The sequence below is a fragment of the Paralichthys olivaceus genome, chromosome 3, assembly GCF_024713975.1.
Source record: "Paralichthys olivaceus isolate ysfri-2021 chromosome 3, ASM2471397v2, whole genome shotgun sequence".
NCBI lineage: Eukaryota > Metazoa > Chordata > Actinopteri > Pleuronectiformes > Paralichthyidae > Paralichthys > Paralichthys olivaceus.
In genome coordinates this window covers 5,547,968-5,574,699 of record NC_091095.1, presented here as the reverse complement: position 1 = coordinate 5,574,699, position 26,732 = coordinate 5,547,968, and the positions used below count along the sequence as shown (strand labels likewise).

Genomic DNA, 26,732 nt, shown 5'->3' with positions numbered 1-26,732 from the left:
AAGATGAAGATGGGAGGGTGATAGAACGAGGGTCCGCAGAGGAAGCAAAGCTTAACTAAACTTCAGTAGTTAAACAAGCACAGACAGAGTTGAAGCTTTGCAGCTGGTGTTAGGTTTTTTTTATGGCACATGAGGAGGTGAAGCGATGGAGAAATGTGGATGATGTTCACTGCATCCCTGTAAAAGCAGCGTGAGCGAGACTCTGCTCGGTAAAGATTAGAAGAGAGCACAGAGGGAAGAAAGGACGAGCGGCAGGCCGGTTAAGAACAGGGAGCACTATAATTACAGCGTATAATTACTTTAGTTGACGGGTTACTAGGACTGTTAGTATTTGATTCGATCAGCTAATAACATGTAGAATCTTTCTCCATAAAATGAAACAGACTCAACCGTGTCAGGGATGACATGACCTAGGTTGACCTATTGTTAAAACAAGCAGCCTAGCATGCATCGGGATGTGTCAGGAGCATCCCAATGCTTTGGTCATGCATTAGTTTCAATATTTAGATAAAAAGGTCAAACTACTGAGCAGGTGTACAACTTCTTTATATTTCTGGTTCAGTGTTAAAGTAGCTTTGTGCATCAACACAGCAACGACAGGGGCAGAACTGACTGAAAGAGCAAATAATGCTAAATAAATCACCACAGTGTCAAACATATACAACATAGTACCTGTAGCACATCTGAATAAATCAAGTACAAACAGTAAATTCCCCTCTTCATTACTCCAGTGCTTAAACTGATCCTTACAGCTGTTTGGGTTGACTCTCAGTAAAACATGATGCTGATGACATTAGAGCATTGATTAGTGCCAGAGAGCGAACGTTCAGAGCCCGTCCTCCACCACCACCACTACAATTACCGCCCACTATATTATGAAAGACCAAAACACCTCTCTTGACTTTTCCAGCGTCCTCCAGAGCTCTCAAGGTGGCCGCAAAAATGAATCAGCCAATCCGTCTTCCCACTGTAGCAATAATAAGTTTTCCACAACGCCACGCTCACTCACCTCAATAAATAAAGCAATTTATTCTCCTGACTCCAAACCATTCAGTGTGGAACTCCATTAGACCTGAAGCAAACATGGACATGGGGGGGGGGGAGAGTGTGGAGCAGCCCAGGGTTCACACTGGCAGTGGGTTTGTAATTTACTTAATTTCAAATTCACGAATATATCGTTTTATTTGGGCAGAAATATCTTCACCTTTCCCTTAGACAAGGTTTATATGAAGAAATATGAAATTGTGAGCATGCAGAGTTTGTACCATAATGGAGCTGTCAAGGCAGAAACGTCAATCCTGAATCCTGCCTGCAAACAGAACACTTCAGGAGCCCATGAATCCAGGATCACGCTGAGCTGAGTCACAGTCTCACCCAACACGTGCAGGACGTCTATACGTCACGGATTTCTTTGCTGACGACCGCAGAACAAGAAGACCACTGCTGCTTCACTTTGGCGGCCATCACTCACAAGTATTCAATCTTCTTTGCAAATTACACACAACACAAGCTCTGTCTGTTCAAAATGGTCACAATGTTTTGGTCCGACCACTTGGTGACGTAAGTGGTATCCTCTCCTAGACCAGAGAAAAGTGTTAGATTAGAATTACAAAGAACTGATTCGAGATCAGGCACTGGCCCTTGAACCGCCTTGGTGGAAAAGGGGAAAATGAATGTACGAATCTATACTGAGAAGATGTTAACAGACGGGAATGTTTGCATGACATTGCTTATGTCTTTTTTTTTATATTCGGTCATATATCAGGTTTATCATAAGACAAACGATGAGTCAAACAGAGTCAAGCTCCTCAGCCCAGCTAAATGCACCATTGTTCAGATTTGTTATTCTCAGAATGGAAGACGAGTGTGGTATGTAGTTAGGACAATGACAAACAGCCCTGTGTCATATTTAACGCATTAAAAGTGAGCTTAACATTGACAAAATGTCCGTCAAGGAGACTAAATGACACCCAGAATGGGAAGCTTGTCAATTCTCCATGACAACGTGGAACAGCGATCGTGTTATTCTGTCATAACGGCTTCTGGTAATTCACTATTACAACACATTATGAGCAATTATTGCCATATTCAATGGGCATGAATCCCATCTGGCTCAATGGGCTGGAAGCGTGTCTGTGGCGAGCCAGAGGAAGATCAGCTCTTTATGCTGGTTTACACATTTTCCTCTCCTATCCAGCTCTCACATCAAATCAGCGCTCGGCTCAGTCAGCCTCGGCGAATTAGTCATCTGTTCGTACGAAACAGGACGGCCCGCGACCACGATGAACAGTCCCCCCCGACACCATCTCATCCAGAAAACACACAGCTACGTTGCTGAAAGGGGGACGAGAGATGAGGCAGATATGGAAGCTGGCAGTGTGCAGCCACTGAAACACTGGGTGATATTAAGAGTGCGCTCAGATTCAAACACTAATGTCTGTGTTTGGCTGTAAAAGAACTCTGCAAAGTCAAGTTTGAAACTAGTTAAAACAGACTCATAAAGAACAATGTCGTGGTATTAGAGGCATAAATACAGCAAGAAAAGATTCACTTAGCAGATATTTATTGCTAATAATATTCATATCAGTAGTTTAACAGATGTGCAGATCCTCTGATTCCCTGACCTCGCCGTCTCAAACTTCATTTCCTACAGGATTCCAATACAGACAGGCCTCAGCAGAATATCTAAAACAATGTGTATTCGTGATGGACAGTTCAGCACTCGCACTATTTTCACATCTTGGAAACAGTCCCATAAAGGTCTGTTGTCAGAAAATGAAAACTTTGCCTCCACGAGATCGACGGCAGCAGACTCAAACAAAACGTCAGGAGCAAAGTCGTGAGTCCTGACATGCTTCGTAAAATGAGTAAACAATCTCAAGTTCTTTATAAACTGTAGGCGTAGCTCTCATATCAGGGGAGAGGATTACCCATAATCCTTTGCCTTTTCTGCCCTGCTGCCTTTATGCCTTGAGGCACGATCCTCTGGTGGCACAAATCCTCCCATTCCCCTTAAAAGAAAAAGTAGAAACATCCTCCTTTACTCTTTCGACCAAAAACAACCTCCCATCTCTCTTATGTCTCCTTTCCCCTTGGCTATATTTATATTTCACATACAGTACAGTACGTTGAGGGGCGAATCTGATGGGACGATATTCTGTCCTGTCAACCTATGATGTAAAAGGAGCTGATGAAAAATGACGTCCTTGCCTTCGACTGCATATCCTTGGAAACTTGGAACACGTTGGAACTCGCTGTGCACCGAGGAGATGCTCAGTACATATTTACAACAGCAAATGCAAACAAATAAATAATCTGAGGAATTAAAAATATCCAACGCTGGCTTCTTTCCCCTTGTACAGAGGCCAGGCAGCCTTCTTATTTACAATGTGCACTGAGACTGCCGAATGAGGTTAGTGTGAAGGAAATCATCAAGCAGCATTTCAGACACCACTACTGCTAACGAGAGGCAGAGAGGAGAGGAGCGGAAGCTACTGAAAACTAGCACTAGAGGAAAGGTTTAGTGGCTAGTAGTGGTAGTAATGTTACCCCAGCGGGAAGAGGGGGGGGGGGGGGTTTCTGAGGTGTACGAGTCATCCCTGCTCCTTAAAGGCAAAATGAGGACTCCTTCTCTTTCTCCTCTGCGGTGGACTGGCCTCAATGCAGTGGTGTGGAGGCTGCGGTGAGAGGAGGGGCCATGGATGGGGCCAGGATGGGGGCCGGGAGGGGGGGCGGCGGGCTGCATCCCACCCCTCAGGGATAGCCGTCATCCTCCAGACTGAGTGCCACACGCTGCAAACAGCAGATAAAGAGACGGTTACCTCAGAAGGCTGGTGATGGAGAGAGAAAGAGAGAGAAAGGGTAGCGAGATAGAAAACAGAGAAAGAAAACAGAAGAAGATTTAAGTTTAGATGGAAGCCTGGATTTTAGTTTCTCTCCTCCGACAGTCCTCACTTTCCCTGACCTTCCTCTTTACCTCTTTCCCTCCTTCTCTGGCTGATTCTATGCGAGGAACGCAGGACCCATGCCTACAAGCTGCAAATTTCTGGCCCACATAATGCCAACCTGATTCCTCTGGCAGTCTGAGTCGCCACATTGTCACGGAAAAGGAAAGAGGAGGAAAAGAGGAGGAAGAAAACAACAAAAGACTGAATGACAATACAAGAGAGATTTGTACAGAAGGTGGAGAAGAGAGAGAGAGAGAGGGAGAGAGAGAGAGAGCAGAGTTCTCTTCCACTTCGACCTTGAATCTTAATGCGACTCAGCCGGGCACCTGTTTTGTGCATATGTGTGTGTTGGAGTCTGTCATCATGCCAGTGATACCCAGAATTCTTCGCCTCTTTCCTCTACGGAGCAACACAAAGAAATCTGTGTTACCATGCCAACCGATCAAAGCGCTACTCTCCCATCCCCCCCGTAATCCTCTTTTAGCTGCCCTCCCCTACTCGCTCGCCGATACTTAAAACCAACAAATATATTCAATAAACGTGTGGAGCGTCCTGATGACAAGTGCACTCTGCATCTAAGTGCATGTGAGAGCAAATCGCAGCTGGCATCGTCTCCGGAGTTCGTATAAAAACGCAGCTTTGTGCCTCGTAAACGATCCTCAACAATGAGTGTGCAACTCTGCGACTGTCCTCGTTTCTGATTTGTGTTCCCAGATATATCTTTTCTTTACGCTGTGATGAAATATGAAAAATTAAATTCAGATAAGGGACGGGTCATGTCATGGTGTTACTATGCAGTCTTAAAAAAACAATTTATACATAGTGTGGTTGAAGCCTGTGCTCTACTTGTCCTTTCTCTTCTGTGATGACTTTAAAGCCAGTCCTCTTCCTCCTCAAAGGCATCTCAACACTAAAATAACTTTTGCTCCTCTAATAAACAGATGCCGCTGCAGCGCACACATCTCTGTTTCACCGCTTGGAGACAGACAGTCATTATCTAAGCCTCAGTGGCCCTTTAATGTATGGATGGCCCTCTGTGATTATTGTAGCAGCGAAAACAACACAGACTTTGACAAGCTTGCTACCTCGTGGCGCATATTTTCTGTCGTCTAGTGAGCAAGCAGAGAAAAAATTTGATTCTTTTGCAGCTGCTTTTTGTAAACAAAGGATGAAATGTGCCTTTTTGGTGTCAGGAAATAAATATATAAAGGATAAATGTGAAGCCAGGTTTGAGGATGAGGCATTGATGAACATATGTACTGTAGGATTATGGTCTATGAAGGTGAAGGGCCCTGGTGAACTGGTGAAGGGCTTGTGTGTGTGTGCGTGTGTGTATGTGTGTGTGAATACGGCAAGAAAGATGTGTGAGCATGTGGACGTGTGCAAGCCTGCTCTTTCTTTCCACCAGGCCTACATGTAACAACACACAGGTTTTTCCAAACCCCAGCGTGTCCTCCCATTTCTCAAATACTCCTTCACTTCCTCCGCAGATCCTCTCATTTGCCGCTGGAGAGCATCGGCGCCCCCGAGTACCAGTGAGAGTTGCTGTCTGTGATGCCGCCCCCTAGTGGCAGCGCTATGAACGGCTGACTGTGGCCGCCACTCACTGCTGGGTAGACGTGGCCGATGGACTCGCTGTGTCGCCCAATGTGGATCTCGTCGTCGTCGTCTTCCGTGGTTTTGCGGTACACTGGGTTGTCGAAATTCATGCTTTTGGTGTTCTTGCGTCGCCAGTTGCGCCAGACCAGGTAGCCGCCGGTGCAGAGTAATCCGATGACCACTGTGGCAAGGATAGGGACTGCATGTGTTTAACACACACACAACAACAACACACGGCGGGAGCGTTAACACAGCCCAGGGGACACAGAGCGGCGCTTTAAGCACTGTCTCACGCACACAAACACACGTCGCACACGTTCCTCCAAGTTCTGAGGGCTCATTATTTTCTGACTTTGATTTTCAAATAAATGGAAGTATAACCTGTGATATTTGGATGAGAACAAAATCAAGGAAAAAGGTGGGCGGCTCTTACACCCTCTTGTATTTGTAGTAAAGAAGCAGAGGCATGAGTGGCACAAAATGAGCTACTGAAGAAATGTTTTGGTGTCACAAACCTTTGTTCTAGTCCATATAGGGTATTGATATAGTGATGGGGGCGGGGCACCTTCAATTTAGTTTTGAATTACTTTCTACATGAAGAATTTAGTTTCTAAGGTTTGGAGACAAATTTCTCTTTCAGACCGCCTCCACTGACATTAAAAAAGTTGTGTCTGAAACATCAACCTTCAGGGAGGAGCAGAACGAATGAAATCTATCTAATCGGTGCAGAATGTTGTTTGTGCATTTATCTACAAACCAAACTGTAGATAATCAATCACAAGATGCTTCCTGTGGGAGAATCCCTGAGTAACCATCAGTTATTTAAAGAGTAAAATCTGGGTTTGTTTGAATATTTCAGGGTTAGAAAGATAGATAAAACAATGAGCCTTCATATTGCACACATACATTATATTACATTCCATTACTTATGCAGAATGATCAACAACAAACACACACACATGCTCAACTAGCAAACAATAAATCCCTGCATGCACACACACACACGCACACTGAACAACACATTGATTAGACCTTTTAGGCTTTTTGAAAGAAGCTGTTATCACCATATTAAACCAGTGCTGCTACACTTAGGCAATGATTTATAAATTTGCACTTGTCTGGGTTAAGAAAATTAAACCCTATCTGCAGACGGTCTGACTCTGGCGTTTTTTGGACAAGGTTATGGGACGAGAATGGACAAGGGGGGGAGACAGAATATGAAAGGATTGTGAGGAGAGAGAGGGGAGAGGGAGGGGAGAGAGGCTGGTGGAGGTGTGTGGGGGTTGGAGGATTTCAGATAAGCTCCGTCTCTCTCCTCTCATTACCATATCAGCATGACTGCCAAGCTGCCCTGTAGGACCCTTGTGCACAATTCTGTGCATGTGTTCGTATGAGTGGATGTGTGTGTGGACACGGAGAGAGAGAGAGCAGCCGAACCAGATGTGTGTCAATGAGGAGAGACAAAAAGTGTGTGTGTGTGTGTGTGTGTGTGTGTGTGTGTGTTGACATCCATACATGTGTCTGCATCAGCAACATAAGCCCCATCTAATTGCTCTTTTGTTGGATAGGCACTTGAGATCCCTGTAAGAACGGGCTGGAAACCCCAGATCTGCCTTTGTTCTTCTCACACACACACACAAAAAAATGTCTCCCTGGTTTAAATTAAAAAAAACATCAGCTTTTGTATCATTTAAAAAATTTCACTCCAATTACAGAGTGGTACAACATCCCTGCTTCAGCTAATAAGCATTGTCTGGGCTGTTTTCCCTGGCGGAGGAGCTGTGGGTGGGCATGCTGCGTAAGAAGAGAACTGAGGTACAGAAATCGGGCCCTGGCGGAACCTCCACCATAATTAATGTTTCCAAGCTGCCAAAAAATGCAGAATGGGGGGATTTATGTGCTGCGATGGGGGACGGAATGGGGGAATGGATTGGACAGGGTTAACAGTCTCTGGGGTTGTTTTAATGAGCTGGTATCTCAATCATTGAGAATGAAAAGGGAGAGAATAATAGCTTTAGCATTTGTCGGAGTTCCCATAACTAATCAAAGTATTCATATTAGGGATGAAAGAGATCTCAATTAATGCCACATACTGCTGCTGTAAGGTCATTTGCACATTGAAATGATTACTCGGTTAAGTTAAGCATGAATGTTTTACTTATTTCCATAAATTTAGATTTTAATCAGAGCTAATAGAAAAGATTAACTTTACTAGCTGGTAACATGCGTTCCCGTCGTACGTCTAACCTTTAATAACATGGTGCAGTGATGAAATGATAATATATTTCTTTTTCCACCATGTTCAGACAAAAATGTTATTTCCTAGGTTGTAAATTTCCACTGCTCCAGGGCCTTAAACACTATTACATCTCATTAATCCCCCGTTCAGCCATTTGGTATTTCCTCCCTTTTCTGAAACTGATGTGTTCTCAGTCCGCTGGGTCACAGAAATAGGTCAGAGCACTGGATTGATAGTAGCGTGAGTGTAACGTACGATCTAAACGGAACCAGGAGCTTAATACCACAACAGCTGGTCGTGAATTACATTTTTCATTTGCTGAAATATCTCTAATGACGACAACACACGCTCGCTCAAACATCACCAACACGTTCAAAAGGCACTTTTTTGTTATTAAATAAATAATTGAAGTGGGGGGGGGGGGGGTAGCAAGACACATGGTCACACATGCAGGTACGGAAACACACACACTAACAGTCAAACACCATCTGCAAACACAACGTACGGATCTGGAGCGACAAGCATGAGACGGAGAAGCGAGGAGGGAGAAGCAGGCAGGCAGAGAGCGAAGACAACAACGACACAGAGTCGGGTACTCACCGATAGGAATGACTATCCCCAGAACAGCTACTGTGATGTTGTTACCTATGAGGTAGTGATCACTGGCAGCTGAGATGAAGAGAAGAAAGAAAACATGAAAACTCAGCAAAAACTTCTGTTCCAAATCATCGCCCCCCCAAGAAAGAACTTTGCTGCGCCAGAAAAAACACATTAATTTACATAATACACGCACAGAGATTTCACTTTCAAATGCTGATGAATCACATCGTGGCGTCTGTGTAAATGCAATGAGATGCTTTTTAATATAAGAGTGAATTTAGGAGGCGACACATTACAGAGGCGAGGTTTAGAACAAGCTGTGGGAATCAAGGGGACCGCGACAGAACTTGACCTGATGTGGGAACATTTGTTTTCTACGGTATAGAAATGATGCAACACAGTGAGGATTTATTCTACGCAAGCTCTGTGTCGTCACTCCCCCTTCAACTCTCCCCCTCCAACAGGTCAGTGACACTAATCCTGCGCCTCACACGCCTGTTAGCAGCAGGCTAGTCATTAGCCAAAGTGTGATCAGATGGTTATAATGAGTCCAGTGAGGCAGGTTAACAGAGATCACAGCTCCGTCCCTGCACAGTGACTGAGAGTGAGTGTGACTGATGGAAAATACAGTATAAACCCACATCCACACCCACACACAGATTTAATGTTCTAATTGCATAATATTTGATTGAATAATGAATGTCTGACACGTCTAAACCAACATGTGGAACATAAGAGAAACTTTCTGTGGCTCTCCGTTCACTTCTGGGGGATCTGTCCTGTTTCCTGCTTCAACACTTTGATCTGTTTGAGAGGTACGAGACATCGCAGCCACAAAAACTGAGTTGTTTCAGCCACTCTGGTTTTACTTTTACGAGTTTAATCACTAGCTACACACGTGTAGGGGCTCAATTTATGTGCACAATTGCCCGGATGATTTTGTTATCTAGTTTCCTCTGTGAACAAAATGAGATCTCTTCTTTTCATCATATCACTACACACACAACACTACACACCTGCTGCAAACTTTAATGACCAGGCATCAAAATCCTCGATTCATACAGTTTGTTTCTGCGTTTCTGTGACTTCTCCCCAATCCTTTGACAGCGCGGCAGCATTTTGTCCGATGTTGCTCAAAGATTGATGAATATTACAGCCATCAGCACCAGATCTTTTTTTTTTTAACATCCACCCTGGTTCTACACGCCAGCAGCCGCAGCACCGCACGTGTGTAAGCAGCTGACGCCGGCAAACCTGACAGTGTGCGCCGAGTTAGAAATGATAACACATGACCCGTGGGTTTGGAAAACACGCCTCCTTCGTGCCCCATTTTCTCCTCCGTGCCTGCTCCTCCTCTCGTCTGAAGAGCGCTTGTGGTGGGGCGAGGAGCCCGACAACTTCAGAGACCAGAGGAAACATGTTCCTGCCTCTTAGTTACTCTGAAAAAAACATGCTTCACCAGAGTGACGACAACAGCTGCAGCAGCCATTCTCTTTAATTCCCAGAAAATCACTTTTTGATCACCTTTTTTCCATTCTGTCACTTCTTATCCTTATAAATGCTGCTTTTCCCCACGAGTGTCATTTTTTCTCCCTGCTCGAAGGCTGCACTGTCACGTTCCTTCTCCCTGTTTGTGCTTGTTCCTCTACGGTATCTTTATTGTTTAACACTGTTCCCTTTGTATTTAACAATCCTGAGATTTACTTCCCGGCTCGTTTTTTCATTTCCCCGTCCTCCTCTTGTCTCTTCCTTTTCCTCCGACTCTCACACCCATTCACAACTTTCATTATGCGTCCCCTGCTCCTTTCCCTCTGCAAAACTTTGTCATCCTCAAGCTGCTCGCTCTCCTGGTTTCTCACTATAATGAGAAATGGCTCCGATGTAAATGCAATATTGTAAAATCTGAGTTCAAACACAGTACAGCCGCTTACAATCGTTCTCACCAACCAACCACTGGTATCTTTTAGTCCATCTCTTATTCTCTATCTAGCAACAGGGTACGTGACTCTAATAACAGAAAATACTTATATAGTAATGACATACATCATTTTTTTCTTGCTTTGGTCTTAAACGGGCACTGTCAACAAAAATGATCAGATCCACTTCTAGAGTTCTTATGTTTGCTGAAAACTTTGATTCTACAGAAGAAACAAGGGAGAAAAGTTTGTATTTTCTTGATTCCAGTTTATATTTGAAGTTATTAAAAGTTTAAGGCTTAACTGTTAAATATCAAGTCTCAATTACATTTCTTTGTAATGAGTTTGATAATGATATCCTTGGAATTAATTACTTTTTAAAATAACATTTCATTAGGATAGCAAATTATCTCAAGGCACTTTACAAAGTGAGGTGGAGAGCTAACAATTTTTTAAAATACTTTTCCACAAGACTTCTGCAAATGTGGAGAGAAAAATATCATTTCCAATTCTTATTAAATATATATATACCAGCCACAATAAAAGTTTAGTTTTATTACCTTTTATCAGTATCAGCATTAGTCCCAAACAATCTGTATCCATCAGGCTCTACTGATCCTTATGAGTGGTGAAAAAAGCAACTAATTTAGATGATAATGATTATTATGACTGTTTTAAGAACCAAATGGCTCCTTACATCTATGATTTCCATGTTAATGTCTTCATGCAGAAAAGGCTAAAAGAATCAAAAACCTTAAAATACTTGATTTCAACATAATTATCCCAACAGAGCGTGTGGTGTGCAGCCCAGTGGTGAGTCATTTTTGTTTTGCTGCGCTATCAAGGATTCTTTTCTGCTTCCAAATGTAATTTTAGTCTTAGCGTGGCTTTGTAAGCCCTCGTTACTGCCGTTACATTCTGCTGTCATTGTTTGTCTGGGCGACAAACTGTAAAGCAGCATTTTTCTGGCGCACCACGAAAACTCGGTTTGTGTGAGAACAAAAAAAAAGAAAAAAAGGATGTTGCCACAGAGCGAGAGTGAAAGAGATGGATGGAGAGAGAGAGGGAGGGAGAGAGAGAGAGAGAGAGAGAGAGAGCGACTGTCAGAAAGTGAGGATGAGTGATGAGAGGTGCAAGGCGAGAATGGAGGGGACTATCGTCTGTTAGCTCTGACAGCTCTGTTACACACTGCTCATGAGGGACCAACAGTGAGAGACACATGAGTGTGTGTGTGTGTGTGTGTGTGTGTGTGTGTGTGTGAAAAGCAAAGAAAGATGACATACACTAGAAAGACAGACGGAGAGAGAGAGAAACTGATGTAAGTGGTAGTTTTCAGCTCCATGCTGCTTTAGTGGCAGGTGGTAGCTGTGGTGATGGCAGACAGACGGGGACACACACACACACACACACACACACACACACACACACACACACACACACACACACACACACACACACACACACACACACACACACACACACACACTGTATCCAAACACTCGCTACACACAAATGCACATTCCCATGCACAAGCTTACCACGATCCTTACCTCTGTGGGAGAGGTTGCCGTTGCTCTCTCTCTGGATGCTGTTCGGGGCCACGGGGCCTAACATTGGCGTGCGTGTGGACGTTGACGTCTGACTGGTGCTGCTGAAGCTGGTCGTCTCCGTGCTCGTGGCAGCGGGGGTTCGAGCCTGCGCCGTAGAGGTGGACCTGGGTCTCTGAGGAGAGGATGTTGTCGTCGGGCGTCTGGTCGAGGGCCTGTGCGTGGTGGCGGCGGTACTTGTTGTGGTGGGGGGAGTCGTGGAGGGTGTTGCGGTGGTGGTGGTGGTGGTGGTGCTGGTGGTGGTGACAGTTGTGCTTGTCGTTGTGGCGCTCATTGTGGTGGTCGTGGTGGGAGCTGTTGTCGTGGTTGTGGTTGGAACAGCTGTCGTGGTTGTTCTGGGTCGAACTGAGGAACAGGACAAAAAGCGTTTGAGCTTTTACTTACATGTATCATCTACCTTTACCTCTTTTCCTCACCTGTCCAAACAAAAGGTCCGAAACAGAGGGTGTGCATGAAGGAGAACTACCTCACTAATGTGGTGACTGTGTTGGGAGAACATGGAGACAGGCTGAGCGGTGAAATAAGGTCGGAGAAATAACGGCGGTGGGCTGGAAACGCGGGAAAGCTCAGGGAATCCCTGACCCACTTAACATCACAGTGATACTTTCAAACACAGGCATCGAATCCACTGAAGGAATCGGCTTTAAAATCCATTATAATAAATACAAATAGATTAAGAGGCATTGTTCAGGGCAGATACTGGGAAATACTGGATTCAGATAAAAGCTACAATCGTGTTGTAAAGTCATTTTGTATTTTATACATACATTATTCAATATTACATATTTTACTGACACGTTATTATCAGTGTATCTCCTGAAATGTTAAACTTCAGGGTCGGAATATGTGCGGCCACAACTCTATTGCTGAACCTGAAGAAATGAACTTAAACCAAACCTGTCTGTCAGCACATGCAAAATGTTCCCAGACCTTCATCCACATATAAGAAACCCTCTAATATACTGAGGAGTTTAAAGCGGAAGATTTATTTATAGACATATATAAATACTTAATACTTGAGGTGGAGGGATTTTAGCAGAATTGAGTAAAACTTCACTTTAAAATGCTCATGACCCGACACTCTGCCCGGTCACAGGCGTTACACCGAGGCAGACTTCATGCCTCGTCAGAATCCTTCAATCAGCTCCCTCTCAGCGTGATTGACTGGTTCACAGTGAGATCGACTCACCTATAGCGCAGCGCCTCATGTCCGGCCCCAGCTCCATTCCTTCGGGACAGGCACAGGTGTACTTGGGGGAGTGGTCTGTGATCTGAGGGGCCTTCAGACAGAGGTACTCACAGCCACCGTTGGGTAAACTGCCCATGTTACAGGTGTCGGGGGCTGGAGGGACGAGAGCAGAAATACAGCAGATGAAGATGAATGAAAACATGAGCACAGAGGTTTAAAGTAGTCATGTGACTTAAACCTTATTCAGACAAGACAAATGGCCCCTCTTTTCCTTCCTGAGATATTTGTATTCCTCAGTTTTATTGTCCGCCGTCAACGGGAGCAACGGACTCTCACATGAAGCTCCTCCAGGTGATTTCAGAAGTTCAGAGTTCAGTGCATGTCGTGGGGTAGACCTTCTTTTATATCTTAAACATGCTGTGGTTATGACACCAGAACTGTCTACATGGCGTCATCTGGTGATTTCTGGTCATGTGGTCAAATCTGAGAGAACATTACTGTGGTGTCATTACATTAAACAGTACCCAGAATAAGAGGACAGGGGTCTTGAACCTTTTCAGCCCAGGATCAAATTCTTGTACACTACTTTCTACCTATTAACCCTTTTGTGCAACATGCAGCGAAGCAACAAAAAATAGAAACTTCAACTTTTACAGAGTTTTATTTAGGGGCATGTATTCGTTCCAGAGACGATTTTCCGGTCCAATGAAGAAATGCCTGGGTTAAGACAAGGGTCTCTAAACTTTTCGTTTTTAATCTCTCTACTCAAATAAAACATTTACATGTTTTTTTTCCCAGCTACAGACTCTGAGTGGTGCAAAAACATTGCTCCTCTTGCCACGTGGGGATGCACCAGAATTAGGTCAGGTCGCGGTCGATTCTGCCTCCTGATTCGGTATGAAGCGACACATCAGAGGAACCACCAGCCATCAGGGGAGGAAGCTGCATCGCTCACGACGTAGAGACAGATTTTAATAATCTGGGAATACGAGCGTTCTTCAGTACAGTATCTCTATGTGCAACGAGCACGGTACAGTAATATGAACAGTCTAAATGAAATTCTTAGAAGCTGCACATATACCTGCTTTCCATATTAATGAGAAATGAAGCTCTTTGGGAATGTCATGACCCAATCTGAAGAAACATTTCAATTCTATGGCGGTGGAAGAAAAAGTGGGAAAGTAGAAAAGGAGGCAACGGGAAAAAAGACAGAGAAAAAACCATATGATTGCTCTTTAGTTGCAGCGTCCCCTCCTCTCATTCTGCACTGCACCGCCTCCCATAGGTGCAGACAAAGAACAAAAGCACGGAGCGTCGGCTTCAAAGAACAACTGCACCGATAAAAAAAAAGGAAAAAGATAAATAATAAAAGAGGCACAACAAAGAGAGTTAGGAAGAGCGGATCTTTTTATGATGTCTGTCAAGAAAAATGAACACATGTTGATCAGGGTTAACAGAAGATACACGAGCCGTGATCCGAGAGAGAAGAATATAAAAGTGTGAAAGAAATGGAAGAGAGGGGGCTCATCTAGTAAACTGCCTCAGTCAAGGTCGTATTTTATCATCTTCATTTAGCCCACTCAGGCCCGCTTGTTTCATAACTTGCTCTCAGTGGCATTTTGAAAGAAAACGTGCTAAATTCCGTGATATTTCTTTCTGAGCAGAACTCTTGATTTATTAATGAGGGAACACAATTAGCTCCCCACTGGCACTCAGACTAGACTGCTCTGAGCGAGGGGAGAAAACAAAGCATGAAAACATACTCACGGAAACAAATTGCTAGAGCACACTGTCAAACACAACGAGGTATACACACACACAAACACACACACACACACACACACACACACACACACACACACACACACACACACACACACACACACGGAGAGACGCCAACTCCTGCGCACACATGCATGGAGAGATGCGCACTAGTGCACACACACACCTGGGCATGCAACCATCCTTATAAAAAACAATAAACACCTCAGTTGACATGCCAGCCTCACGTCAGTTTAAACACACAGTTCATTGTATATCGCAGCTTTGAAAATTGTTATTTCTAAACTTAAAAAAAGTTTTTTTTTTAGCAGTGAGTGAAAAGTAGAGAGGATTGTATGTAGTCCTTCCCGTGATGTTTGGGTTCTGTACGAACAATCAACGTTATCGTCAAATGAGCAACACCGGGCTGCTTCATCTTCTTCTACAAAGCCCGAGAAATAATCCAAACTGACAAGCACCAACAGATGTTCATGTCATACAAGACTCACTGGGTGCACACGTTTCTCTCTCACGTGCTGGAGAGAAGCAACTTCAATGTATGCCACAAATGCAGCATGTATCCTCGATAATCAATGGGAACTCTGTTGTATTCTAAACTATTGATATGAAAGTATTTGTAGTATTTTATCTTACATTTTATGTTTTGGATTTTAGTCCCTGCATCATTTGTTTTAATCCAATCTGTCCCTTCTCTTACCTTTGGGCTGCCTCTGTTCGTGAAACACCACGAGGTCCAGCGGGTTGTTGAGGTGCTCTGCCACCTTGGCGACATCATGTCCCGTCAGCCGGTTGGCGCTGTATATCGCCTCATCCTCCAGGTCCGTCCAGTAAATGCGATCCTGCAAGGAAAGAGAAAAAAGAAAATGCATGAAGTACACATCACTGACTGTTGAACCCTAAACACTTCTACACAACAGGACTGTGACGAATAAACGAATAAACTATTTCTTTATTTATTCATCTTTATTTCTGTTTAACATCAGAATATTTTGACACGTGCTTGTTAGAATTTTCCACTGCATCTTCAATTTTTTTGTTTACTTAAAAATCCCCAAAATATTCAGTTTATTACCACATAAGACAAAAGTAAAGCATCAAATGTTTCACTGGAGAAGCTGAAAACAGAAAATGTTTGGTGGTCATGATGAAAAAGAGGAAAAACAAAGCATCCAAAACCAACTGGCAGCTCTGTACTGTAACCACGTCCCAAGGGAACATTTAACATCATCTGCATAGAGCTGCAATGCATTTATTTAGTTTGTTAATATGTTAAACAGCAATCGTCCAAGGAAAATGCTGCATAAAGATTTTTTTTAGGGATGAAAGGATTCCAGAAAATATATTCTGTAGTTTGCTGCAGATATATATATATGCACTTCCTAACAATGAGTGTTTACTTAAATGAACATGCTCCAGCTTTGTTTTAAATGTATTACTGTGTGTTTGGAAGACCACCGCCCCGGGGCGTTAGTCTCATTTAGATTTAAGTCATTTCTGCCTGAAATCAACCATAGAAGTATTTTTATTGAGATATTGCTCTGACTATCAATGCACTCTTTTGTTTCCTGGTCATGTCCATGTGTTGGACTTACACCTCTCTCTAAGTTTATTCATCATTTATCATGACTCTTATGTTCTGACCTGTTCATGTCAAGAAAGGTCAAGGTCAAGTGAAATGCATGTTCTCTTTCTGCAGAAGCTGAAATATGTGTTTTTATATTGTAAGGAAAAAAAGTCTCTCTCATGTGTGATAGATATTTCCTCAGAGAGCTACATGAACTCTGCACATGTCATCGTCTCCTGACAATTTCTTCTTGAATGAATACTGAGAGTAAAGCTTGACTCATCTTTTCTGTCGGACCTGAGTCCTCCTCACTGTGGGCGTTTCCACACCTGAAGTCTGAAATAAGGTTGATGTCTAACATTGTTTATATTTGATCGGCTTATAGTTCACACTGACATTTAGAAAGCGGACTCAAGTCCTGTCAACACTTGCATTTACATGTTGACTGGTTTGTAGACAGGCGTAAATTCAGTTATTGTATTGTTGTGTAACTTTTTTGAATAAAGTGCATCAAAAAGTAGTGTTTCCGATTCACTTCCAGCTAAATGAACGTCCTCATTGTTCAAACACGTCATCGGAGGCGAAGACTACGCCACTTCTTTTCAAAAAATTATTAGAACGACTTGTTCGTCCATTAGCTGCTAAAGGGATAAACTCTGCAGGCTCAAACGTGTGAGGTTTCTCTCTCGTCTTTCACCTTTGACTCTTTGTCCATTCATTTTCCTCTCTCTAACACCTCTTCACAATCGTCTTTGGTGATACTACAGGACGACAGGATACAGGCACATGGTTTCCAAGGCAACTGCAGACTGCTTCTTTTACACAGACACACTTCAATTAAGAAAAACACAGAAAATTATAGCGAAAAGAAAAACACGGAGGACGCTGAGCTCACAGGCGGGTTAAAGAAAAATGATGATGAGAGAGTGAGACTGACGAGCGGCTGCAGCAGGTCATGGTGGCTCCTGTTTGTATTTTTATCATTCAGCTGTGACTGTTTACAGTCTCATCATCTCCTTAAAAGGTCAAGGACCTGCAGGGGTCCCACCACAGATTTGTCTTGTGTGTGAGTGTGGTTCAGTCATAGCTATAATCCATGTTCTCCGTTTATGCTGGGTTGTCGGCGGACTTAACCTTTCTCTCACCTTCTCCTTTTCCATCTTTCTCTGAGCTCTCTATCGCTCCATCCCCACGTCTCTCAGATTCAGATGACCTTTACTCATCTGACAGCCTCGCTGAAGCAATGAAAGACAAATATCATCCACGGCGATAAAACAATACTGAAATCTATCATTCCATCTCTGCCTTTGCCTCCTTTCTCTCTGTGGACGTCTCTCTCCGTCAGCCTCCACCTGTTTTTCCTCTTTCGGCTTCTCCTCTGTCATTCGCTGCATCTGTCGCTTCTCCGTCACCTTGAAAGTTTCAAAAGGCAACGCAGACCCGTGCAGGTCAACACTCTTCATCCCAGGATCAAGGTGAATCCTTCATGTGTCGGAGCACAGACCCAAACTTGTACACATGCACAAAAACAATCTCTCCTGAGCACATTGCATCACTTCTGTCGGAGCTGTCTGACCCTGGTTGTCATGGAGATGAGAGTAAATGAATGCAGAGGGTTTTTAATGTCATGGGGAGAACAGCCCTTGATGATTTTGTCATGATTCCGTCCCAGAAGAACAAATGCTCGTCAGCCTGATGAGCGTTTGGTGCCTCCTGCCTATAGATGTCAGGCCAGAAAAAAGCTCAAACAAAGCCGACCCCCTCATCTTTTGAAGCCTTTGATTCTGTTTTCAGTTTGATATGTGTTCTTTGTTGCATCAACCCAAGTTGTAAAATATTAACGTGTGCTTGGTGTTAAATCTGTGGCTTTAGGAGATGTTTTCTGTTAATCTCTACTAAGCCTCAACAGAGTATTGAAGCCTTTTTCACATGCATGGTTCACCCACACAGGTATTTTCAATTTTCCCGATTAGACATCTGCTCTGGACCGTGGGTGTGGGTGGTCACACAAGCGCAAGTCTCTGAAAATATTCACTTTAGCTCTAATTTGATTGAACTCTACAGCAGCTTTCAGACGTGAAAATGTCCAGAAAAATTGGATGCAGACATTTTCTCGAGTTTTCCTTTTAAATATGAAGAACGCAACGAGTAAGACGCGACCACAGCAACAGGAAAATGTCCGAAACATTCAGGCGAGGGGTGGAGCCTATAGAAAATGCAGGGGGCAGAACATGACGTAGAAATTCCGCTGCGGAAATCACGTGTGTTTTTATTTACAGCATAAAATATTTCTTTATTACGTCAAGATGGCCTGTTAACGTCAATTCCATTCAGACTATTTTACTCGACTCGAGGCAAATATGACCAAACAGTTGGAGCTGTGTGGTTGTGTGCTTTAAAACCTCCTACAGTGCTGAGCTCGTGGCAAAAGGACAAACATCCTTTTTGTATTTTTCTTCCTGATCGTATTTTATTTCTTTCAATCACCATCCTCCTCTCGACTTCTTCCTCCCAAACACATCTCATCTTCTCTTCTATACCCTCGGGTCAAACAAAGAGGGGATAAAAAACAATGCAGTGATACTAAAGCTGAAGAAAGAGAAAACATTACTCTGGATGTCTGTGCGATCTACATTTCCTCAGGGCTTGGTGTCTTGGCAGGGCGAGGACACTGACTGGAAGGGTTTGCATGTGTGTGTTTGTGTGTTCAGACTTTGATGTAGAAAAGAAACTCACTGGTAATAATGTGAGGTTTGCAGATCACATGTTGAAGACATGTCAAACACATTTTAAGAACTTTCAAGTGCCTCATACCTGTTTCATGCTCATTGGAAGAAGGGATTGTTTTGCTGTACGTTGTACTTGTTTTGTTTTTATGTAAAGATACTTTATAGTATTTCTTAGTATTTATAGAAGCCTACCATAGATACTTGAGTTTTCCAGATTTTTAGTAATCTGTAGTTTATTTCAGAGTAAGTTCAAAAGTAAGACGAACAGAAAATACTTCATCACCTAATGATATGGTTTTGTTGACTGTTTCCACAACAGGAGATGTTAGAAGATGTGCAGCCATATGTAAACACAGTCATCTGATATGATGTGGATGCTGATGATAATTGTTGGTGATAATGGTAGAAATTATAAACTTGGGCTTTTGCCTACACTTCAATCAAAATTGTATACCATCAACAGTGCATTGTGGGTAAGAACATATCATGTTTGCTATCTATAGCATGATTTTGTTGGAAATTGATTCTCAAAATGATCTTTTCATCATCTTCATGTCGATAAATGCTGATCTGATGTAAAGTGTGTGATAGTGCATCATCCACCACACAAGCTAACTGAGCCTTGTGACCAGTTCTACTGAGGCCAAAGAGCCTAAAATGCTCCCCCCATGAAGCTTATTTCCCAGATAAAACACAAACAAAATGAAGTGAACAAGAAAAAGCTTCAGTTCACAGCTCAGAAGAAACAAACCTGATCAGTGTGTTGGGAGCAGGACTAACCGCTGAGTTGGTAAAGGCTTTTTAATTTGTTCTGTATCATAACCAGAGAGAAACAATGACCAGAGGAGCCATTAATCTCCAGAGATGAACTTTCACTGCTGCCCGAAACACTGGTTTTATTCATCTGTTTTCCCACACACACACACACACACACACAAACGCACGCACACGCACAGCTGGACATGATGGATGTCCCCTATTCCCTTTGCTCCTCATCATCACAGTGTGTGTGTAGCTGATCACACTTCGCCTCCTTCTTTCTTCCCTTCATCCTCGCTCTCCTCTGCTTCTCTTTTCCACACCATCTGCACTTGATGGGCTCGAACAGACTGACTCGCTCATGCCTCAATAAACGCACCCAAATTAGTTTCATTGATTGCTGTACTCTACTGTGACTCTTTGAGAAGATCATTCTCCGGGTTAGTCCTGCTACTGCACTTTAAAAACGTCCACATCCTTGTCAATGCTCCTCCGCTGACATATCTCTCTTCCTCAATGTTTTAATCTTTTACTTGAAGGACACTCTGTCAATACCAGTATGTGCTTCAGACAGAAACGTGACTCAATCCATTCATTTCTGGTAACAAGTTTTTGATTGTTATTGTAGGGCTGGAAACTGGAAAAAATACAAAAATCTCAGAAGCTGACAAAGCCTTGTCTGAATCGTGGGTCTGCAGAGGGCGCTGTCGCTCAGTTTAAGTTACACATAGTGTGGCTTTGATCTCCCATACCTCAAAGACACTGAGGGCAAACGGGTGTCCTAGGTGCTGATGGGAGGACAGCAGGACTTTGCGGTTGTCTCCATTCAGGTCCACGCTGGACAGCAAGTGCAGCTTGGAGTCCACCCAGTACAGACGCCTGTTGGACAAGTCTGCAAAGGGAGGGAGGAGGGGAGGACCAAAGCCAAGGAGGAGAACAAAGTGAGAGAAAGAAAGAAAGAAAGGGAGACAAAAAGAGAGAGAGGTCATTCCCAGAGAAAAGGCCTCGGGTGAGAGGTGTATGAATGTAATGGCCCAGCAGCTACAACATCAATCTTCTTTGACCTGACAGCTCAGACCCTGAGCTGAGAAAACACAGATGTGATTGTAATATTGTCGGTTGACTTCTTTGCTGGGGGAAGAAAAAAAAATATTTCTGCCCTTGAACAAATTGATTAGTCTAGCTGGATTTTATTCTAAAGGGTAAAGTCTCTGATGCTGTTTACGTTTCAGACAACTGCAAGTTTGCTATGGGCCACAGAGGAGTGTGGTGCCGAGCTTAGCTTGAAAATGTAGATTCCATTATATTGGGCATAAAATGACATAATCAAAGTATGACTTTGCTTTTTTACCCAGGAGAAGAGAGCAACTTTAGAAATCGTCTCAAAACGTAATAAAAATCCTGTCTGCCCTTCATAAAGCTTGGATTTGACCACATGCTACAGGCGGGTCAGCTGCGTACATTGAAAAGGTGCTGAACTAACACAATGCCGAAGAGAAACCAAGAAACCACAGAGCGGTTTTTATTCAGAACTTTCCCTCCAGACACCGACAATCATTCGCTCTGTTCAAAATCAATGTCCAAGGGAAAATAATTCACCCCCTTTCTCCCGCAGCATTAGAGTGCAAGTCTTTGCCAACTCTCTCGTTCGCCTTACTCCAAAAATAATTTGTTTTCATACAGATGCAGCGACACCTCAATTCCACAGAGTGTGGCGACCGTGCGGCTCTCTTTCTCCCGCAGGCGAGGGCCGCTCAGAGAAATTGGCTGGGGCCACGGAGGGAGTTGAATGGGATGATGGGAGGTATCGATGGCACACGGCGTCTGGCTTATTAATTCGGAGGCCCGTGTTCGCTGGCGTGATTGATGAGAGCCAGACACAAACTGAGCTATAACAATAAGAGCTACTCAGGGGTTGCAACAACCCTCGACTGTTTTCTTCTCTCGACTCTCTCTGTTGGTCTCATTTTGCTTCTCTCCCTCTCTCCGTCGCTTTTGTCTTTTTGAATTTCTCTCTTCCTGAAGCACTGAAACCTTGATTTTTAATATTCCACCAGACTTTAATTTAAATTTCTTACCCAGGGTGATTCCATTGGGCCACTCGATGTGTTCAGACACTAACACTTGTCGGTCCACTCCATTCATCCCAGCCTTCTCAATTTTGGCCTGACCTCCCCAGTCTGACCAGTACATAAACCTGTGAGGAGAGATGGAGACAAGTCAGACACTGCCAGGATGAATTCACACAGCGTTCTTGTTTGTCTTTATTCTATTTTCTCTCATCAAATCCAACAGTTTTACTTCCACAGACTTTGGAAACACGTCACAAGCAAAACAGCATGCTGTGAACTTGAACATTTAAAATGTGTGTGTGTGTGTTTTTCAATGAGAAACCAATGAAAACCTGGGTTCATTTGCGCGTCTTTCATGCTCGTCTAGGTTTATAGAGTTGTGAAAAGAGCTGAGACGGAGCTTGAATCCACAAATAATTGTTAAAATGCTTAATCAAACTGATTGCTGCAGAACAACAAACAGTTTTGTGATGGTTTAGTTAAAATGTTGTAGGAGAAAGTTTGTTCCTACATATAACGTTGTCTTTTAGCCAATTCAACAACAATAGACGAGTTTATTTGGACACCAACATTCTGATATTAACCTGATTAAGCCAATAGTCTGAATACGACTCTGCCATGTAAACAGCATTTTCTGATTAACCTCAGAAAAAGCAACAATACACAATATGCAGACAATATATATATCTATATGTTTTAATCTCATTTTGCCAAAGTTACAAACTGCTTGCGTAAACAAGTGCTAGTACATAATGTTGACTTCAGTCATAATAGAGACTATGCTCTATTACATGTAAACAGGAAACTGAATGGAATATTCTATCTGACTCAATCAGAATAAGGTCAGTAATCTGAATATTGCTGTAAATGTAGTCATTGACAGCCACGTGTATCCTCTGGTCTCCTTCACTCAGCTTCTTTGTCATCTTTAATCCCTCCACCCTCAAACTGTCCCCACTCACCCTTGGTGTGGATCCACCGCTATGGCCCGCGGCTCGCTCAGCTCGGTGGCTATCAGCACTTTCCTCTTCCTGCCGTCTCCCGTGGCAACAGAGATGCTCTTGTTGCCCGAGTCCGTCCAGTAGATGTTCTTATGGACCCAGTCGACTGCGAGGCCCTCGGGGGAGTGGAGCGAGTCGATGAGTGTCACCTGCTGCGACGAGTCACTGGCCTTGTTGATGTAAGCACTGGTGGACGGTAGAGGAGAGGTGTGTGAGTCAGTGTTCTGGAAACGATGGAAAATCCAATAATTCACGGAGCAGGCAGAAAAAGTGAAGCTGGCCACAAATCCACAACAACAAAAGTTGTACTTACAAGAATTGCTGCTGTCTACTCTGGTTTTTCAAGTGTACTACTTGCCTTTAATACCAAGGCAGACATGTCGGGTACTCTTTACTCTGGATAATGCTGTGTCAGGGGCACCGGAACCTGACACCTCTATAACAGCCTCAGCTCTCCCACCAGACAGCACTTCTCAGGGAGAATGAGTCTGTCTTCATCTATCAGCAGCTTACAATACAACCTGCCTCTCTTTTTGTATTGTCACTCTTCCAATCTGTGTGTTTCTGTCTTTTCTGTTTTTCAGTTTCTCACATTTCCTCACGCCTCTCACCGACTTTCTGTCCATTGATTCCTCTCTCCCTGTATTTTATTAAAATATCAACTCCTTTACTCATCACACATTTTCTGACATAGAACTTTATAGTCTTCACTAAATTAAACCAGACAACAACAAGACAACCTTATTAAACGGTTGGGAAACACAACGTCATAATTAACACTCCTGTCATGATGTTTGCAAAGAGCACATGGACGATGAAGAGAAGTATGGATGGGAGGAGCAGCGTAACTGAGGAGGAGAGGGGTGGGATAGTTGGAGCGAGGGATGAGGTAGAGATGGATGAGCTGGAGACTTGGAGGCATGTGTTGTTAATTAGCGTTTGACTCTGCAGACGTTTTCATGGGGTGAAAGTTAGCCTGCTGCTGCTTTGTGATGGATAATGTAAAGTTGGTCTCTCGTGTCTCAGGGATTAAAACATGGATCCAACACCTGTCTCTCAGTCAGAGGTCAAATTAAAATGAGCTGGCCAAATGACCGTGGATGAAATCGCTCATGCACCCTCGTGCAGCTCCGTGTAACAACTGTACATCACAATCTACATCACAGATGCTGGGATAGAAATGATGATTCTGTTAGAATTACAGAAATGTTTGCACTTTGAGTCCAGCTGATTAGCCAATCATAACAATTCCCACAAAATCAGCCTGAAAAGAAAGAGCAACGTGAAAGCAAATATTTTAACAGACTTTCACTCAGCCTGGGGAGCATATTCCAGCTGATACATCATACACAGGACATTGACATCCAATATTTGACTAAACTGCCACATATTTTCACAGACTTTCAACTCACTACAGTTAAAATGTTTACACAGACGGGGATGAACAGGTTGGAGGATGAACAGAGGGGCAGGCTGCAGTGAGGAATAAGACAGAGACAGATGAGTCCAATACCACTGAGCAGATTGCATCTTTAATTGGCTGTATTATTGTTTGCAACAGACATCTCCATCATGGGGGGACGTTAACAAGTCATCAACCCGTAGCATGCTAATCACTCTGAATTAGCCTGAAAAACAAAACGTCACAGTGAGGGCCGATGAGGAAGAATCTCTATCAATAAAGAGCTACTTGAATGTGATAAAACGTACTTGTACCAGAGGGGTAACTACCTCTCTGGAAAGTAAGATGTCTGAGCGGGAGGTGGAATCAATCATGTTTTTACCATTAAGATAAAACAAGGAACAAAGGAAACAGAAGAGTTCTGGAAATCGTCACAACTTCAAAGTTGTGAAGAGGAAATAACATAAAATGTTGAAAACAATAAAGAAACGTTTTATCCACGTTGTAAGGGGCCGTGTTTTTGTTAAGAAAGCTGACTGTTGCTTTGCTGGGCCTTCAAAAAATCCTAAAATAACAGAGTATGTACCACAAATACAGCAGAGGCTGTTATTTTACAGTTAATGTCTTGATTGACTTTCTCTCTAATTGGGGAAAGCAATTTTTGAACCTCGCCCCAAACATGCAACATGAAATCAGCTCTTATACTTAAATAAAAGAACATTTTATTTCTTATAATTTTTTACAATAAAAAGACAGATTGACTAAAACATAAAGCAAAAACAACCGAGTAGACTTAATCGTTACGTATTAGTCCATCTGTCCTCTCTCCATCACAGGCCCTTGACTGTGTGTTGGAGTATGCGCATGGGTGTGTTAATGTGTGTGTACATGTAGATGAGTGATGGTGGTGATTATTGAAGCAGTGAAATTAAAGGGAGCATATGGCTCGGCTGAGATGATAGAGGACCCCTCCCATTACCTGCCAGCCACCAGGGTGACACACACACACACACACACAAATACACAGTATGAATGAACCTGCATGTGTGCTCACGTGTTTGTGAAGGACATGCAGCTCCCCCTCTACTGTCAGACTGATGACAGAGCCCTTCAGGTGTGATTGACACACTCTCCCTCTCACGCAAACACACACACACACACACACACACACACACACACACACACACACACACACACACACACACACACACACACACACACCATGTGGTACTGTCACGCTACCAGAAGGTGTGCCAAGTTGCAGCAGACAAGATGGATGGATACAGGAGAAAGAGAATGACAGAAGGACGAGGAAAGAGTGTTATCTAAACTCCTGAAGTCCCGACTCTGTGCTCCACCATTCATGATTTTTATGGGCAGCACAAATCATATGCACTGTACTCTGAGTGTGTGTGTGTGTGTGAGTGTGTGTGAGTGTGTGTGTGTGTACCTGTATATTTTACGATGATATAAATCACACCAGAACATCTTGTTGGTGGAAACGTCTACATCCAGGGCCACAGCGTTTTTCAGCGTGGGAACCACTTGTGAGTATTCGCTCTTCAGCAGGTCGATGCGACGGATCTCGTGTCGGTTGGTGAACATGAGGTACGGACTCTTTCCTGATGGAGAAGGAAAAGACATTAATGTCACAATAATGTGTACGGACTTCTCCTGAAGAACATCTCGTTTATTATCTGACGTTGGTGAGATTGGACAGGGAGGCTACAGAGCTCAGGGGGGAGGTGGAGACCCTTCATGACCATTAACCTGCTATTGTGACGCCAACAGAGGACATTTATCATCCTCCACCCACTTCCTACTAGACATGGGTGATTATACTGTCAATCATAAATATATCAGTGAACATGTGACAAGGAAACAACAGCTTAGGCTACTGCTGAGTGCAGAATCATGAGAGTTACACAATGTGAGATTCCTCAGCTTTTGTATTTGCACTATTAAAGTCCTAAAAGCCTGTATTTTTAATGTGAACATACATTTTTTATTTTTTGTTTTCTCTCTCTCACACACACACACACACACACACTGCTTGTGAATAAAGTACCCCAACAGCTAGAGATGACACACTCTTCTATTTCCAGCCAACCTGTGTGTCAAAAAGTGTATTTTTGGCCTCCGGTCCTCAGGTGCACACGGTGCGTGATGTTTGCTGGCACATCGGTTTACCTGCGGCACATTTTTCAGCACACTGAAGGTGAGCATGACTCAAGCGTTTGAATAATTCTCATGCAGTCGACAAGGTCAACTCCGTCTTTAGCGCTGCCATGATGCCCACACACACACACACACACCTGATATACAT

At 43.4% G+C, this 26,732-nt stretch overlaps 1 protein-coding gene across 7 annotated transcripts in view; it reads right to left on the bottom strand.

Annotated features, from left to right (window-relative positions):
• Nucleotides 1-1,737: 1,737 nt before the first annotated feature.
• Nucleotides 1,738-26,732, bottom strand: part of lrp8 (low density lipoprotein receptor-related protein 8, apolipoprotein e receptor) — a 140,650-nt gene continuing 115,655 nt past the window's right edge. Inside the window, exons 10-19 of one of the 7 annotated variants that reach the window (XM_020098498.2) lie at nucleotides 25,857-26,028; nucleotides 22,966-23,190; nucleotides 22,010-22,128; nucleotides 20,684-20,823; nucleotides 15,577-15,718; nucleotides 13,098-13,250; nucleotides 11,852-12,253; nucleotides 8,386-8,454; nucleotides 5,555-5,727; nucleotides 1,738-3,792 (exon numbers count right to left, since the gene is read on the bottom strand). In XM_020098498.2, coding sequence (XP_019954057.2) covers nucleotides 3,754-3,792; nucleotides 5,555-5,727; nucleotides 8,386-8,454; nucleotides 11,852-12,253; nucleotides 13,098-13,250; nucleotides 15,577-15,718; nucleotides 20,684-20,823; nucleotides 22,010-22,128; nucleotides 22,966-23,190; nucleotides 25,857-26,028 — 1,634 coding nt within the window. In that variant the 3' untranslated portion in view covers nucleotides 1,738-3,753. Of the gene's footprint in view, nucleotides 3,793-4,477; nucleotides 5,746-8,385; nucleotides 8,455-11,839; nucleotides 12,254-13,097; nucleotides 13,251-15,576; nucleotides 15,719-20,683; nucleotides 20,824-22,009; nucleotides 22,129-22,965; nucleotides 23,191-25,856; nucleotides 26,029-26,732 lie in introns of those variants that run through there. The other 6 variants (XM_069521606.1, XM_069521607.1, XM_020098495.2 and 3 more) reach the window with 6 other exon arrangements.